General features: G+C 38.9%; 1 protein-coding gene across 2 annotated transcripts in view; it reads left to right on the top strand.

Annotated features, from left to right (window-relative positions):
• The window catches only part of l(3)76BDm (trafficking protein particle complex subunit 8 homolog l(3)76BDm), a 127,599-nt gene that overhangs the window by 57,766 nt on the left and 53,106 nt on the right, over window positions 1-16,727 (top strand). For both annotated transcript variants that reach the window (XM_067145217.2, XM_067145218.2), the window contains exons 11-13: window positions 1,359-1,558; window positions 4,592-4,719; window positions 7,730-7,908. In XM_067145217.2, the coding sequence (XP_067001318.1) occupies window positions 1,359-1,558; window positions 4,592-4,719; window positions 7,730-7,908 (507 nt within the window). The remainder of the gene's footprint in view (window positions 1-1,358; window positions 1,559-4,591; window positions 4,720-7,729; window positions 7,909-16,727) is intronic.

The raw sequence follows: 16,727 nt of genomic DNA, 5'->3' as shown, positions 1-16,727 counted from the left end.
TCAGAGGAGTCAATGAGATGAAACGAATGACGTGATATAAGAGTAACTAAAACTGACTATATTTACTTTATATGTAGGTATAAAAGTCATGTGTTCATCATTCATTCTTTTTAAATTTAGAAATACTGCCTTCCAACAAAACTAGCCAGTAAAACTCGGAATACATTCGTAAGTTGGTTAAAGAATAGTGTCGAATGTTTACATGTACAATTCATAGCTCTTTATAGCCTAGAAGTCATGTATTCACTGCACAAAATTTTAGGTTATCACATAATGGATTCCCCCCTCCTTTACTTTTCTTGACTGTAAATGTGGAGGAAAAAAAAAGGGGGTCTAATACGCGAGTAAATACGGTACTTCATTATCAGTAACAATGCTATAGTTAAAATATGTCGGTAGCTCACAGATCTTCAGATAGAAAAACTGCAATCTACGTATCTGGGTGTTTATCTCATAGTCATAGCACAAGCCCTAAAACAAACGGGACAGGCTGAAAGTAGTTTTTATATTATAATGGAATCTCTAAGAAAAGTACTAAAGGAAAATACAAGGGAACAAAAGACTTACCTTGGTTAGAGAATTTATAGGGACATAACATTTATATAATATCATCTTCAGTACTTAAATGCTCAGATAATAAAGTTAATAGCAGAATATTTTTGCTTATTTTCTTTTCTTTTCTTTTCTTTTCTTTTGCCTGACATGAAAATGGGAAACCACGGAAAACCATCTTTTAGGCTGTAAACAGTGAGGTTCGAACCCACTATCTCCCAAATGTACGCTGACAGCTTCGTGACCCAAACCGCGCAGCCACTCACTCAATACTAGTGTTTTAATGTTGTGCTTACTCAGATAGGTTTTCAGCAACGATGGGATAGAAAAGGGCTAAGAATGGGAAGGAAGCATACGTGGCCTTATTTGAGGTACAGCCCGACCATAAACCACTATTGCGAGTGACTAATCTCATGTTTTAATCAGTATTGAAATCTGTTATTTGCAATAACAAAGTTTTTATTGTAATCAACCTGTTCAATACATTATTTTAAAAAAAGGAAAAAGGAAAAAACCCACACACACACTTTAAAAATAAGAAAACATAATACGAGGGTTTCAGTTGAAAATTTGAGATTTGTGTGATGTTCCCTTTCTTACGTGTGTTCCATCATTGTGCTCCTCAGTACTTAATTGGAAAGGAACTGTTTATCAGATATTAGTGTAAATAGTGTAGCCATATTAAAGAAGTTTCCAATTCCTTTATCCTAAATCACTTCCCTTCTGTAGAATTTTCTTTCCACAAGTTACATATCACATAGGATAAAATCTTTTTAACGGAAATTTATTTTGTCTTCTCTTTCCAGCAACTGTCTAGCGATGAAGGAGATGACCTTAGCAGCTCTTTGCCAGTTTTGCCTTTGCCATTGGTCGACCAGGATAGTGTCAAAGTTCTTGTAGGTCCCTTACCCCCTTTCGCTCCACCACTGCCACTACCACAAGAAGGACCTGGTCTTGTCCCTGCAACTGGGGTCACCTTTGAAGATGATCTTCCCGACAGCACAAGGTATAATCATTTACAAATATACATAAAAATTATTATGAGCATGTTGTTCCCTCATCTATATTGTTAACTTACATTTCTTAAATGTAAATGTAAAGGTATATAGAGAAAAAGCATAACCTTCACTGCATTATTCTCAGTATTTTTTTTAACACTCTCAGCACCAGGCCCTTATTTTGTACTTATCTTGAAAAATCAGGCATTTTTCAGAAAATTCCTCCTCTGTACCTACTTGATGGATCTGAACTCATGACACACCATCTGAAAGGTTCAGTCTTCTATATTTTCGAGGGGGGGATCGAATATAAACAGGATTTTATTTTTCATTTAAATTAATTTGTTGGAAAACACAAGGCAATTACAATTTATTTTTCCACATAGTTTCCTACTGGGAAATGCATTTGTCCCAGCGTATGGGCAGCTTTTTGATGCCCTCACCGTAAAAAGAACAGGATCGTGTCACTAACCAGTTGTGCACCTGCTTTAAGCAGTCCAAATAAATGGAAATCGCAGGGAGATAAGTCTGGGATGTAAGGAGGATGATCAAGTGTAGTCCAGTGCATTTCCTGTAGATTGGAGACAGAGCTGCAGTATGGGGCCGTGCATTGTCGTGGAGGAGGATGACCTTGTCGATTCGGTTGGTCTAGTATTTTGCAGCGATATGCAACCCTCGCCTTGTTCAACAGCTCGCAGTAGTAAGCAGCATTGATTATGCGTCGCTCACGCCCGTTGATTGTCATCAGTAATGTCTTTAACCGCACAAATGTTTTCATCTGGATTCTGGTCTGAGGACGACGATCGAGTTGCTGATTTTCCACATGTTCTTGTCCTTCCTTGAACTTTTTATGCCAGGCAAACACACGTGTCCTTGACATTGTTTCATCACCGAACTGTGCAGTCAATCTCTGGCAAATTTACGCCTCCGTAACTCCTTCACGAGCAAGAAATTTTATAATCATGCATTGCGCAGTGGAAGGATGCACCTGTTGCTCCTATATCGTGAGCATTACTGACAAAAAGACGGGAAATATCTAACAGCACTCTCTCCCCACTCCTAACGGTCCCGCCTAAGCGTAGCAGAAGCACGGGGACAGTCCTACCAACTGTTGATGTTCAGGAACAAAAATCCTTTTTATATTTGATCAACCTTCATATATCCCACCTACTACATTTAAAAAAAGAGTAAATTTATTGATAGGCCCAAAGTAGAAATTTTAAAGTAAGTTTCAATTTATTTGTTAAACTTTTTTGTTGGATGTCCTACTACTGTATGTGAATAGTCGCCAAGTTTTGAAAGGGCATGATGACATTTGCGAATTTGAAAATTCTGTCAGTGACATTCCTTTGATGAAATCTTCATCATCCATTACTACCTAGGTCCATCTTCCTGTGATGTAAATGGTCCTTCTCCCAGAATTGTGCATTGTTCCAAGACAACCAACATCGGTTTGTGATGGAAAACTTGGAGAAATTCTTCGTAGTACACTGCAAAATCAAGCTATTTTAACCCAGGACTGTCTCAGCATGACTGACACGTGATTCTTTATAATGCATACTTAAAATTTTATAATCTTGAAACAAAATGTTTGTTTGTCCAACCCTTGTTCGTTTCTCTACGGGGTCGGGTATGAGGTGAGGTGAGATGAGATGAATCTGTTGTGGTGGGTTTTTATGACCGGATGCCCTTCCTGACGTCAACCTCATCGGAGGAGTTAATGAGATGAAATGAATGACGTGATATACAGTATGATACTAGGAAGGGAGAGGGTGAAACCCGGTGCCAGCACGTAGCCTACTCCTGTCCAATAGCACCAAGGGGTCTGCTCAAGGCTTAATGACCCCATCTGATGGACAAATCACTATCAACAGCGTCATATGCCCTCACTCCATATGAGCACTGCGAAGAGGTTTGGAATTTAATCCAGGCTTTTGGCACGCAATGTAGTGATTTGAAATTGTATAGCACTACCTTCCCTACCCTACCAGCCAACATTCTGATGGTGAAATTTTTTTCAACCAACGGGACTCAAACCGGCTAACCTCGCTGTCAGACTGTTTAGACTTCAATGCCTTAACGATCATGGCCACAAAATGAAATAAAATATGTTAATAATGTTTATACATGTTTTTCAATTTTTAACATAAGAAATTTTCAAGTTTTGTAGCACATAAACATCTGTTCCCTAGTGATAACTGATATGTGCTGCTATAACATAAAACATTTTCTCAGTGACGATCATAAGCCCGCTCTCGCTTCCTTCTAGACACTGATAGTATTTCAAAATTCTCTTCTTCTCCTTCATCCATTCCCTTTTTCAGATTCTCTCTGGGTAAGGTAGTGTACTAAAGCCCTCCCTCTTGCTCGATCTTTCCACCACTCCTCTCCTAGGACTATATTGCATTCAACTCGTCTAGTTTCAATAGAGCTCATTACAGAATGAGTATAAACAAATTCTTGCACTTCATTTGCACATCTTTGTTGCATTCATTGTCTCTCACACAAAATTAATGTACCTAAATGACGTTTGAATAATTACTTTATGGTGTGTTTACTTCCAGCAGATCATCTGTATGCTCGTCTGGCTACTTACTTGTGTCAAAACCAGGCGAGTTGACCGTGCGGTTAGTGGCGCGCAGTTGTGAGTTTGTATCCGGGAGATAATGGGTTCAAATCCCACTGTCGGCAACCGTGAAGATTGTTTTTCGTGGTTTCCCATTTTCACACCAGGCAAATGCTGGTGCTGTACCTTAATTAAGGCTATGGCTGCTTCCTTCCCACTCCTAGCCCTTTCCTATCCCATCGTCGCCATAAGACCTCTCTGTGTTGGTGCGACGTCAAGCAAATTAAAAAAAAGCAGCTGTGAAAGCTAAATTATTCAATTAGAATTTGTCTCGTTACTTGATGGGAGAAAGTGTTGTATAATTGAAAAATTATGTATAATGTAATTATTTTGATGAAACTTTCTTCTTGCTGCTGGTATTAGCTTAATTTCATTTTAAGTTTTGCACTAGTTTGATTCTTTGCACTTCCTTCAGGTGGTCTAAGTTGGAGGAAGCTCTGGTTATTGATGCTCAAGGATCCCTACCCATGATCTTCAGGCCTACAGTACAAATGTTCTCAAACAGAACCAACAATACAAACAATCCTATTAGTGTTGTTGGTGGTAAGTTGTCTTATTTTAATCTACTAACACAGTTCTTTCTTAACATGTATTCCATGTCTATGTATTTTTATTAGCTTTAAGAATATAAAATGGAAGTCATGGAACATTGAATAGAAAATGTATACAGAGTGTTGGGTAAAATTTAGAGGAAGCCAAAGGAGCATAAAACTTCCCCTGAAAGTGAAACTGTGGTGAAGTTGAGGAGATGGCAAGACATGTGGCTGGCACATGGCACAGGCACGACTTATTTGACAAAAGATACTGCATACACTACATGTTCCATTAACTAACAAGTGCACAGCCAACACAGCACCCAGTGAGAACACCAATTCTATTACTCTGATAGTTGCATGGTTGCCTCAACCACGTGACTGAATCTTCTGATTGGGTGAGCTCTGAAAGGCCATTGCTAATCGTTCAGAAATAGACTATTTAGCCTAGTCACCTTTTGGTTTTCTTCATTTTGCAGGATTGTAAGTGGCTGTAGGTCAATTTGGGCAAATTCGGATTCTGCTCAAAGAAAATTCATAGAATTATGTATAACTGATGATGTATAACTCTGTTTGGTCAGAATGGACCTAAGGCTTCTTCTATAGCATCTTCAGTTTTGTTGTATTTCTCAGTGCGATCCATTCTTAACTTAATAGAAGTACTGGAAAGGAACGAACCAAGTCATTTAAAGGAAGATAAGAACATAGAAAGGAACACATAATAGGATAATCACAATGACAGGTCATTGTGGGGAAAAGGAGCAACAGACTTGGCGTGCCGAATGGACTCTTTTCTGCACGTCTACCTCTGCTGGGATTGAACCCGAAATCATGGAATCCGGAGACCGACACTGTACAGCCCCCGCCATCTGAAAGAATAAAGTGGAAGACTGAAATTTAAATGCAGGCAGCCTAAATGGTGTCCATTCTTTAAAATGCCTGCACATGGTAGCTGAGGCCATACAATGACGACGACGATGTTCGTCGTCATCAACATCGTCGTCGTCATCATCATCATCATCATCATCATCATCATCATCATTCTTGTTATGTAGCTGGGCTGAGTGGCTCAGGTGGTTGAGGTGCTGGCCTTTGCCATCGTATTTAATGGGACAAAAAGCTGATAACATTATTATTCTTGTTATGTATCAAAGAAATATAATTTATTACACCAATTAATTTTAAGTGATATATGAAGTCACATACAGTACAGTGAATGCCGCCTGTTGTAATTGCGGATATTGTTATCATCATCAGTTTTCCACTACAGTTGCCCGGGTGTGGTTTACGAGCACTCTCCTTTTCTGTCTGTCCATGTACCACTCTTCCCTCAAGACGACATTGTTATCAATTGGGTAATATTTTTCCATACAGACTAATAGACATTGGAAGATTACTGTTTATTGTAATTGATTTACGTTATTTCATTTTTCATATTACGGCATTCATTTCCAAATTCTGCACACCATTGAAAGTTTTATAAGGCTTTCTTTTCCAAGTACTTTACTGTAGCATACTGTATTGGAAGTAATGCTACTATCCTCTGGGAAAAGGGTAGCCAGTTGTAGGGGGTAGTATTTCCTCACTTTCTCTTTTACACCATACAAGCTTCACCCATCAGTTTAGTTACAGCTTTTGATTGAAGTTCATGATGTTCAGTGCAGTAATGGCTAGTGTAAAATGTAAAGACTTAAACATTAAGAAACTTTAAAGTAGATGATGATACTACCATAATATCCCCACTCCAAAGTAATGCTTAAATGCGGCAGGCATGAAATGTTTTTTATGATGGGGTGTTCGGAGCAAGTAAGTAGCATTCTAAAATCATTATGAATATGAAACATTTATTCATGGTTACCTAAAAGATCATCGTCAGCTGTAACTCAATCCGAGTATATATAGAGTGGAACCTCAATTCTCCATTTGTGGAGGGACCATTAAAATAAAACGTATAACATGGGAAAATGGAAAAAATCCGGGAATGAATGAAAGCCATCAGCAATTTGGCTAAATCTCACAAAAATGAAATATGTATAATTATAATCTTACAACACTCCTAAACCAAACCAAACTACAGCCCCAATGGGCCTTTGCCTGCCATACGACCGCTGTTCAGCTCAAAGGCCTGCAGATTACAAGGTGACGCATGGTCAGTGTGATGAATCCTCTCGGCCGTTATTCCTGGTGGCTCTCTTGACCGGGGTTGCCATCTCACCATTAGATAGCTCATCAATTAAAAGTAATCATGCAGGCTGAGTGGACCTGGAACCAGCCCTTATATTCAGGTAAAAATGCCTGACCTGGCCGGTAATCGAACCCGGACCCTCCGGATGAGAGGCAGGCTAATAAAGCTGGTTCAAGTCCTGTTGATTGAAAAAGATTTCACCATCAGAATGTTGGCTGGCAGTGTAGGATAGGTGGTGGTATACAATTTCCTATCATCAGATTGCGTGCCAAAAGTCTGGATTCAATTTCAAACCTCTCCGCACTGTTCATATTGAGTGTGGGGATATGACGCTGTTGATGGTTATTCGTCCTTCGGATGGGAGAAGGGAACATAAAGCTTTGAAGAGACCCTTTGGTGTTATTTGAAAGGAATAGGCTACGCGCTGATATCAAATTTTGCGCTCTCCTTCCCTCATCATCTTACATCCAGACACACACTTTGCCCATGGGTGTAAAATAGACCTGCACTAGGTGAGCTAAACATGACCTTGGACACTCCCGGCACTAAAAGCCATATGATAAATAAATAAATAAATAAATAAGTAAACTTTTATTTGAGAATAAATAATTTTCAATTTGGTGTTTTCAGTCATTGTTATCGGTTGGTTAGTAATATCAAATTATCTACATCCCAAAGTGATCACAATAAGTGGTGTGCACTGTATATGTTTATTCTCTTTTGTGTTTCTTCCACTACATTTCAATTTTTAGACTTGTCCCTCAATACGTTTACTTGTAAATACACTCATGGGTCTTAAATCCCCTATTGATAATTGGCATTTATTTACTTTTAGAACCAGTCAGTGTACAAATGCGGCTGTGCAACCCTCTTCGTACTGCTCTGCCTTTACAGCAGCTGCAACTTCTGTGGAACCTTGAACTGCAGCCAGGGAAGGTTATAGAACCAAGAAGTGCCCAGGCGCATGCCCAGTGCTTGGATACTTTGTTGTTGCCTCCAGATTCGACACAAGATGTAGGTATAGTTATTAAGATTTCCTGTGAAATGCTGAATGTAACAAAGTCTGTTTGTTGCAAATTTTGTTATGTTAGTAGCTGTCATTAACATGTTGGCGGTAGTCAGAGTACAAGTGCCCTACATTACACTGTAGGATAACAACAGAATTCAGATATGTATATTTTCACACCAGGCAACCTTAATTAAAGCCAGAATCTCTTCCTCCCCACTCGTAGCCCTTTCCTATTCCATTGTCGCCATAAAACCTATCTGTGTTGGTGCGATATAAAAAGCAAATTGTAAAAAATTGAGATATTTAGTCATCCAGACATGCTAACTCAGTGCTGCTTGGTAGACAGCAATGTTTGCTTACTGTGTGCTGCATATAAATGATAATGATCTCCCCTTTTTTTTCATGCTCTTTGTTTTACTTCAGTTAATTTCTCATAAAATTTAATACAGTTTTCAAGGGTTTCAGCAGTGTGGTTTCCTTGAAATTGTCAGAACTGGTCAGTGGCAGTACAGCTACTATTTAATCTGCAATAGTAGCTGAATTTGGCTTTTTAGAAACTGGTAAACCAACAACACTGATTTAAAAATTTGAGCTGTTGCTAATCATTTCAAGGGAAGATAGGAAAAAGTTCATGCGGAACTTCATGTTCTGCAATGTTTGCATGTAAAAGATCTCTTGTGACACAGTCAGTGTTTACAATGTCATTTGTTGTTGTTGTTGTTGTTTGAGTCATCAGTCCATAGATTGGTTTGATGCAGCTCTCCATGCCACCCTATCCTGTGCTAACCTTTTCATTTCTATGTAACTATTGCATCCTACATCTGCTCTAATCTACTTGTCATATTCTTACCTTGGTCTACCCCTACCGTTCTTACCGCCTACACTTCCTTCAAAAACCAACTGAACAAGTCCTGGGTGTCTTAAGATGTGTCCTATCATTCTATCTCTTCTTCTCGTCAAATTTAGCCAAATCGATCTCCTGTCACCAATTCGATTCAGAATCTCTTCATTCGTGATTCGATCATCCATCTCACCTTCAGGATTCTTCTGTAACACCACATTTCAAAAGCTTCTATTCTCTTTGTTTCTGAGCTAGTCATCGTCCATGTTTCACTTCCATACAATGCCACGCTCCACACGAAAGTCTTCAAAAACATCTTTCTAATTCCGATATCAATGTTTGAAGTGAGCAAATTTCTTTTCTCAAGAAAGCTCTTCCTTGGTTGTGCTAGTCTGCATTTTATGTCTTCCTTACTTCTGCCATCATTAATTATTTTACTACCCAAGTAACAATATTCATTTACTTCCTTTAAGACTTCATTTCCTAATCTAATATTTCCTACATCACCTGTACACATTTGTAATATACAGATATATAAAAGATGAAAGTTTCCGAATAAAAGTGATATACTCTTTTTTGATGATGACGATGATGATGACAATTACCTTCCAAAATGCTTGGTGCATGTCTTTAAGAGTTGATGCCAATTGGTGACCCACTTGTCAGCGAGGATGGGGCCCTACGTAGAATGAAATGTAATGCTGAAGACTATGGTTAAGTGAAAGAGGGGGCCGAGAGCCCTAACTTGGCCACTTACAAGGATATAAAATACATGAATAAATAAATAAATAACAAAAAAATATTGGCTTTACGTCTCATTAGCTACTTGTACGGTTTTTGGAGATTCAGAGGTGCCGGAATTTAGTCTCACAGGATTTATTTTACGTGCCATTAAATCTACCAACATGAGGCTGACGTATTTGAGCATCTTCCAATATCACTGGTCTGAGCCAGAATCAAACCTGCCAAGTTGGTATCAGAAGGCCAGTGCCTGAACTGTCTGAGCTACTCAGCATGACTAAATAAATAACAAACACCCAGTCAGTGGAAATAGCGAATAAGGTTGTTAAAATCCCAACCCAGAGGAATCAAACCTGGGACCCCTTGGTTAAAATGCAATAATAATAATAATTATAATAATAATAATAATAATAATAATAATAATAATAATAATGATGATGATGATGATGATGATAACAACAATAATAATAATTTATTTATTTACATAGTTTATGCCCACATTGGAGCTCTTAAATCAAACCCAAATACATTTATGTTAACAAAGAATTAACTGAAGATTTAGCTTGCATCATCATCTTCTTCCTTTCCCAAAACCTCTTCATTCTGGCTGACCTGGCTGCCCTTTCTTCATCAGATATGACATATTGTTTGTGTTGTACAGTTTTTAATGACAATCTTATTTGTTTGTTCGTGAGAATCCTTTTTTTGTTTTTGTTTTTCCTTCTCTATTTTCAATTTGCTTCATTGAATAATAATAATAATAATAATAATAATAATAATAATAATAATAATAATAATAATAATAATAATAATAATAATAATAATAATAACCTCCTCTGCGAACCATGTGACCTTGCTGCGGTGGGGAGGCTTGCGAGTCCCAATGATGCAGATAGCCGAGCCGCAGGTGCAACCATATCGGATGGGTATCTGTTGAGAGACCAGATTAACGAATGGTTCATCGAAAGGGTGGTAGCAGCCTTTCGGTAGTTGCAAGGGCGGCAGTCTAGATGATTGACTGATACGGCCTTGTAATAATACTCAACATGTCTTAGCTGTGTTGATACTGCTACACGGCTGAAAGCAACGGGAAACTACAGCCGTAACTACCTCCCGAGAACATGCAGCTCTCTCTGTATGAATGATGTACTGATGATGGCTACCTCCCGGGTCAAATATTCCAGAGGTAAACTAGTCCCCCATTCGGATCTCCGGGTGGGGACTACACGAGAGGGGGCGATCATCAGGAAGATGGATACTGACATTCTGCGAGTCGGAGCGTGGAATGTTAGAAGTTTGAATCATTGTGGTAGGTTAGAGAATCTGAAAAGGGAGATGGATAGGCTAAAGTTAGATGTAGTTGGTATAAGTGAAGTACGTTGGCAGGAAGAACAAGATTTTTGGTCAGGCGACTACCGAATTATCAACACAAAATCAAACAGGGGAAATGCAGGAGTTGGTTTAATAATGAATAAGAAAATAGGGCAGTGGGTAAGCTACTAAGACCAGCATAGTGAAAGAATTATTGTCGTCAAGATAGACACCAAACCAATGCCCACCACAATAGTGCAGGTCTATATGCCTACTAGTTCAGCGGATGATGAAGAAATCAAAAGAATATATGAGGAGATAGAAGATTTAATACAATGTGTAAAAGGTGACGAGAATCTAATTGTAGTGGGAGACTGGAATGCAGTGGTAGGCCAAGGAAGAGAAGGTAGTACAGTAGGAGAATTTGGATTGGGACAAAGGAACGAAAGAGGAAGTCGACTGGTTGAATTCTGCACTGATCGTAATTTAGTCCTTGCCAATACTTGGTTCAAACACCACAAACGACGGCTGTATACGTGGACGAGACCTGGAGACACTAGAAGGTATGAAATATACTTCATTATGATTAGGCAGAGATTCAGAAACCAGGTGTTGGATTGCAAAACTTTCCCAGGAGCAGACGTGGACTCTGACCACAACTTGTTGGTCATGAAATGCCATCTGTACATGTCCGGCACTTGTCGTAATATTCCATGAAATGTTTCACATGTTCTACACCATATGGCAGCATATTCCATTTACACAAGATCTAGCCCTAGTGTTAAATTTTTCGTGCCACTTGAAGTAACTATTTAAGTTAAATGTTAAGAGTACAGATAATGTGAAATTTATTATATCAGAGTACAGACCATTTGAATACTCCAGTGCACACAAGCATGTTGTTCACTCTAACATATCATTGAAAACCTACAACCTGTTTTCCAGTCATTGACTGGGTCAGGGATGTAATGAATGAAGCATATATAGGCTGTTAGTACGATGGGGTCGCCACTCCCAAAATGATATATTAATGACTGATAGACTAACATATCATTATCAAACTTAATTCGTCATTATTTCATCGTTCAGAAACCCTAAACAACATTGACAATTCTGTGGAAAAACGTTATAATGGACCTGTTGCTGTGAAATCAGAGAAGTATAACAGTGTTATGAAACTTGCCAAGAAGTATATGCCACCATCAAATGGTTTTATAATCAGTTGACCTGTGCAAAATACATGAAGGACAACACTTCTAGTTCACCACCAAAATAAGAATTGGAATAAACTTCAACAGATGTGATGTTTCATTAGTATTTTAGTACAGGATATACTTCTGTTTGTATATGCAGTATGTTGAAACTTTGCTTATATCATGTATTGTGTACCATAAAAAAACAGATCTGCATAAGCAATTATGTTTGTATATGATTTGTTTTCCACTGCATTTGCTGCAAAATAAGTAAATCAACTAATATTATTGTGAGATGTTAAAGTAATACCAAGTGAATGCCTCGATAGTGGCCATAGACTCCTTGCTGCAGATCTGAGAGGAATTAAATCTCTTGTTAATGTAACCAAGAGAAAATTACCAAAAGTAAAGGATTGGAAACTGACAGATCTTGATTTGAAACAGTAGTTTCAAGAGGAAATCAGGGCCAAGCTACTGATAACAGATATGAGAAATGGAAAGGATTAATGGAATTATTTCGTGGCAAGCTTTGTGAACATTGCTGATGCAACATGTGGGATGACAAGCAGCAAATTTAATGAGAAAAGAACATCAACAGTGAATGGACACTGTGAAAAAGGCAATAACGAAATTAAATAATACCAAGAAAGCTCTAGATTTAGCCAAATCTTATGAAAGGAATAAAAGTGACCATAGACATAACAGCAGATTGGAAGAGTTTGCAAAATAATATACACTATGTGATCAGAAGTATCCGGACACCTAATTGAACATGACGTACAAATTAATGGCGCCCTCCATCGGTAATGCTGGAATTCAGTATGGTGTTGGCCCACCCTTAGCCTTGAAGACAGCTTCCACTCTCGCAGGCATACGTTCAGTCAGGTGCTAGAAGGTTGCTTGGGGATGGCAGCCCATTCTTCATGGAGCACTGCAGGTGAGGTAGCGATGTTGGTTGGTGAGGCCTGGCATGAATTCGGCATTCCAAAACATCCCAAAATTAGTGTTCTATAGGATCCAGGTCAGGTCTCTGTGCAGGCTTGTCCATGACAGGGATGTTATTGTCATGTAACCATGTAACCACTCCACCACAGGCCGTGCGTTATGAACAGGTGCTCGATCGTGTTGAAAGATGCAATCACCATACCCGAAGTGCTCTTCAACAGTGGGAAGCACGAAGGTGCTTAAAACATCAATGTAGGCCTGTGCTGTGATAGTGCCACGCAAAACAGCAAGGGGTGCAAGCCCTCTCCATGAAAAGCACGACCACACCATAACACCACCGCCTCTGAATTTTACTGTTGGCACTACACACGCTGGCAGATGACGTTCATCGGGCATTCGTCATACCCACATCCTGCCATCAGATCACCACATTGTGTACCATGATTCGTCACTCCACACAACGTTTTACCACTGTTCAATCATCTAATGTTTACGCTCCTTACACCAAGCGAGGCGTCATTTAGCATTGACCTGCGTGATGTGTAGCTTACGGGCAGCCGCTTGACCATGAAATCCGAGTTTTCTCACCTCCCGCTAAACTGTCATAGTACTTGGAGTGGATCCTGATGCAGTTTGGAATTCCTGTGTGATGGTCTGGATAGATGTCTGCCTATTATACTTTACGACCCTCTTCAACTGTCGGCGGTCTCTGTCAGTCAACAGACGAGGTTGGCCTGTATGTTTTCGTGCTGTACATGTCCCTTCATATTTCCACTTCACTATCACATCAGAAACAGTGGACCTATGGATGTTTAGGAGTGTGTGTGTGAAAATCTTGCGTACAGACTTCTGACACAAGTGACACGTTCGAAGTCCATGAGGTCTGCTAGCTCCCCATTCTGCTCTCTCACGATGTCGAATGATTCCTGAGGTCGCTGCTAGGGAGTACCTGGCAGTAGGTGGCAGCACAATGCTCCTAAGATGAACAACGTATGTTTTGGGGGTTGTCCGGATATTTTTTTATCACATAGTGTAGGTACAGGAAATTGAAAGTAAAGAGAATTGTACAGGAAGAAAAAGTGAAATTTTGGGAGGACTTCACCTATAAATTGGAAGATGACAGTAAATGAAACATTGTGAAAAGTTAAATATCTGACAAAGAAACAATCACAGTAATAGAGACAGCTGGTGGGAATATACTTCACAATGTGAGAAACATCAGGAAGACAATAAAACAGTATTTTGACAGACTCCGTAATGAATCTGGGAGGAAAGTAAAAGAGCAACAGCTAAGGACATTCCGATTACATGGGCAGAAGTTGAGCGAGCCCTTCACAAGATGAAAAGTGGTAAGTCACCCAGAGTAGATGAAATTACAGCTGCTGGTAAACCTGGGGCACAATGGTTGTACAAAGTGCTTAGAGTGATATGAAATGATAACTTAAGTGCCAGAAGATTTTACAAAAGGGGAATAGGAGGAAAACTGAAAATTATGGAGGTATAACTCTTCTCTCCCATGGCCTTAAATGTATGGAGAAAATCATTGAAGCCAGATTTCAAGCATTTCTAGAGCCCATCTTAGAAGAACAACAACATGGGCTGGCAGAAGCACAACAGATATTATATTTGCCATGAGTATGCTGACAGAAAAATATTTGATACGAGGAAAAGACCCATTTATTGCGTTCATGGACCTTATAAAGACATACAATAATGTCCTGAAATCAGTAATCTGGAAGAGTGAGTCTCAGAAAACTTGAAATACCTGAGTATCTCATCAGCAAAATTCAAATGTCGTACACCAATTGCAGAATTTGTGTCGATACTGGAGATGGATACTCTGAATGGTTTGACACAACCTGATGTATCCACAGAGACGCACACAACATGATGTCAGTTGGTACACTTATTTATTTAGAACTAATTATTTACACATTAGACATTAAACACACACAAACCTAATTAACTGCTGTCACAACAAAACACCCTATCAGCAAACCACCATTTTTTTAACAACTGCCTATCACTATGCACATGGAGATTGCAACCTTGAAACAATTGACTGTTGACTGCTTACAAGCATGTCGTCCACAACACAAGGTCACTGAAAGACCTAAAGGGAGTAGGAAATGGAGAACTACAGGCTTTGTTGTTTACAGATGATGTAGCAATATGGGACAACATGGAGGAGGGAGTTCAAAGCAAAATTAATTTGTGGGAAACTAAATTCGAAGAGTATGGAATGAAAGTGAGCACAACAAAAACTGTGTCAGTGAAAATTAGCAGGGAGAATTCTGAATGCAACCTACAATTGCATGACAGACAGGTTGAAGTAATAAACCAATTCAGATATCTAGGTAGCATGATGGCCAGTAATGTCAGGGCAGAGCCAGAAGTACTGAACAGAGTAACCCAAGGGTCCAATTTCTATAGTCTTATGCGAAACTTACTATGGGACAGGAGGGTTACCCATAGAACAAAAAACACCCTATAGAAGTCATATCTCATTCCCATTCTTACATATTCCTTGGAAACATGCACACTAACATCGAAGAACATAAGGAAGCTTCAAGCTTGTGAGATTAAGTCTCGTAGAATTGCCGTTCAAAAAACATTGCTTGATCATATAAAGAACAAAGTGATCCAAACAAACCTAGGATTTTTGGTCATGTTAGCCCAGGAGGCCATTTATAGCAAGTAGAAATGTAATTATCCCCTGTACATCGGCACTGCATTGTGCTTATCACAGGATAGCTTGCAGTGGTATTGATACCAGGGTGGTAGCCGGCCATGTCTTGGGAAGGTGTGGTATCCAACTGATGAGCCCATACCACTCTGGGGTGAAACACTGGTATTTTTTACAATAGAATTTCCTGAATTTTATTTAAACCTAGGATTAACTGAATCTATGTAGGAAAGACTAAGGTCATCCAGACTTAAACTGTTCGGGCATGTAAAAGGAATGAATAGCACAAGAATACCACGTTCTTATAAGGAAAGAAGATTAACGTGCAGAAGACAGGTTGGAAGACCAAGAAAATTATGGATAGAACAACTGATGGAGGACGTGGACAGCAGAGAACGGAGTTGGAAATTTCTCATGAACAACAAAACAGCATTGAGGAGCGCTGGCTACAACCACCCTACCTGGCATGCTGGAAGGTTTCAGCGATGATGATGATGATGATGATCTAATATTATCTTAGGTGCAAGAGACAGGCAAGTTCAAATCTGTATAAAATTACATGAATTAGGTCAAATTATATCATATGTCATTAATGTGTATTTTTAAGCAAACTTTAGGTTATCAAGAGATCAAACCATTTTATGAAGGTTTACGAGTTGTAGACAATTTTTGGTCTTTTGTCTTTTTGTCTTTTTCTGAACGTGGTTCTTGCACTGAGATCTATAATAGTGTGTGTAGCTGTAATGACTTAAACCTAGAACTAAGATAGCCGGGCTGTGTGGCTCAGACGGTTGAGGCGCTGGCTTTCTGACCCCAACTTGGCAGGTTCAATCCTAGCTCAGTCCAGTTGTATTTGAAGGTGCTCAAATAAGTCAGCGTAGGGTAGGTAGATTTCTGGCACCTCTGCATTTCCAAAATACTGGAAAAGTAGTTAGTGGGACATAAAGCCAATAACATTATTATTATTATTATTATTATTATTATTATTATTATTATTATTATTATTATTGTTGTTGTTGTTGTTGTTGTTGTTGTTGTTATTGTTGTTGTTGTTATTGTTATTATTATTATTATTATTATTATTATTATTATTATTATTATTATTAT

The sequence above is a fragment of the Anabrus simplex genome, chromosome 4, assembly GCF_040414725.1.
Source record: "Anabrus simplex isolate iqAnaSimp1 chromosome 4, ASM4041472v1, whole genome shotgun sequence".
In the NCBI taxonomy this organism is placed as follows: Eukaryota; Metazoa; Arthropoda; class Insecta; order Orthoptera; family Tettigoniidae; genus Anabrus; species Anabrus simplex.
Note: the sequence above shows the minus strand (reverse complement) of the source record. Positions and strands in the feature narration are given on the sequence as shown.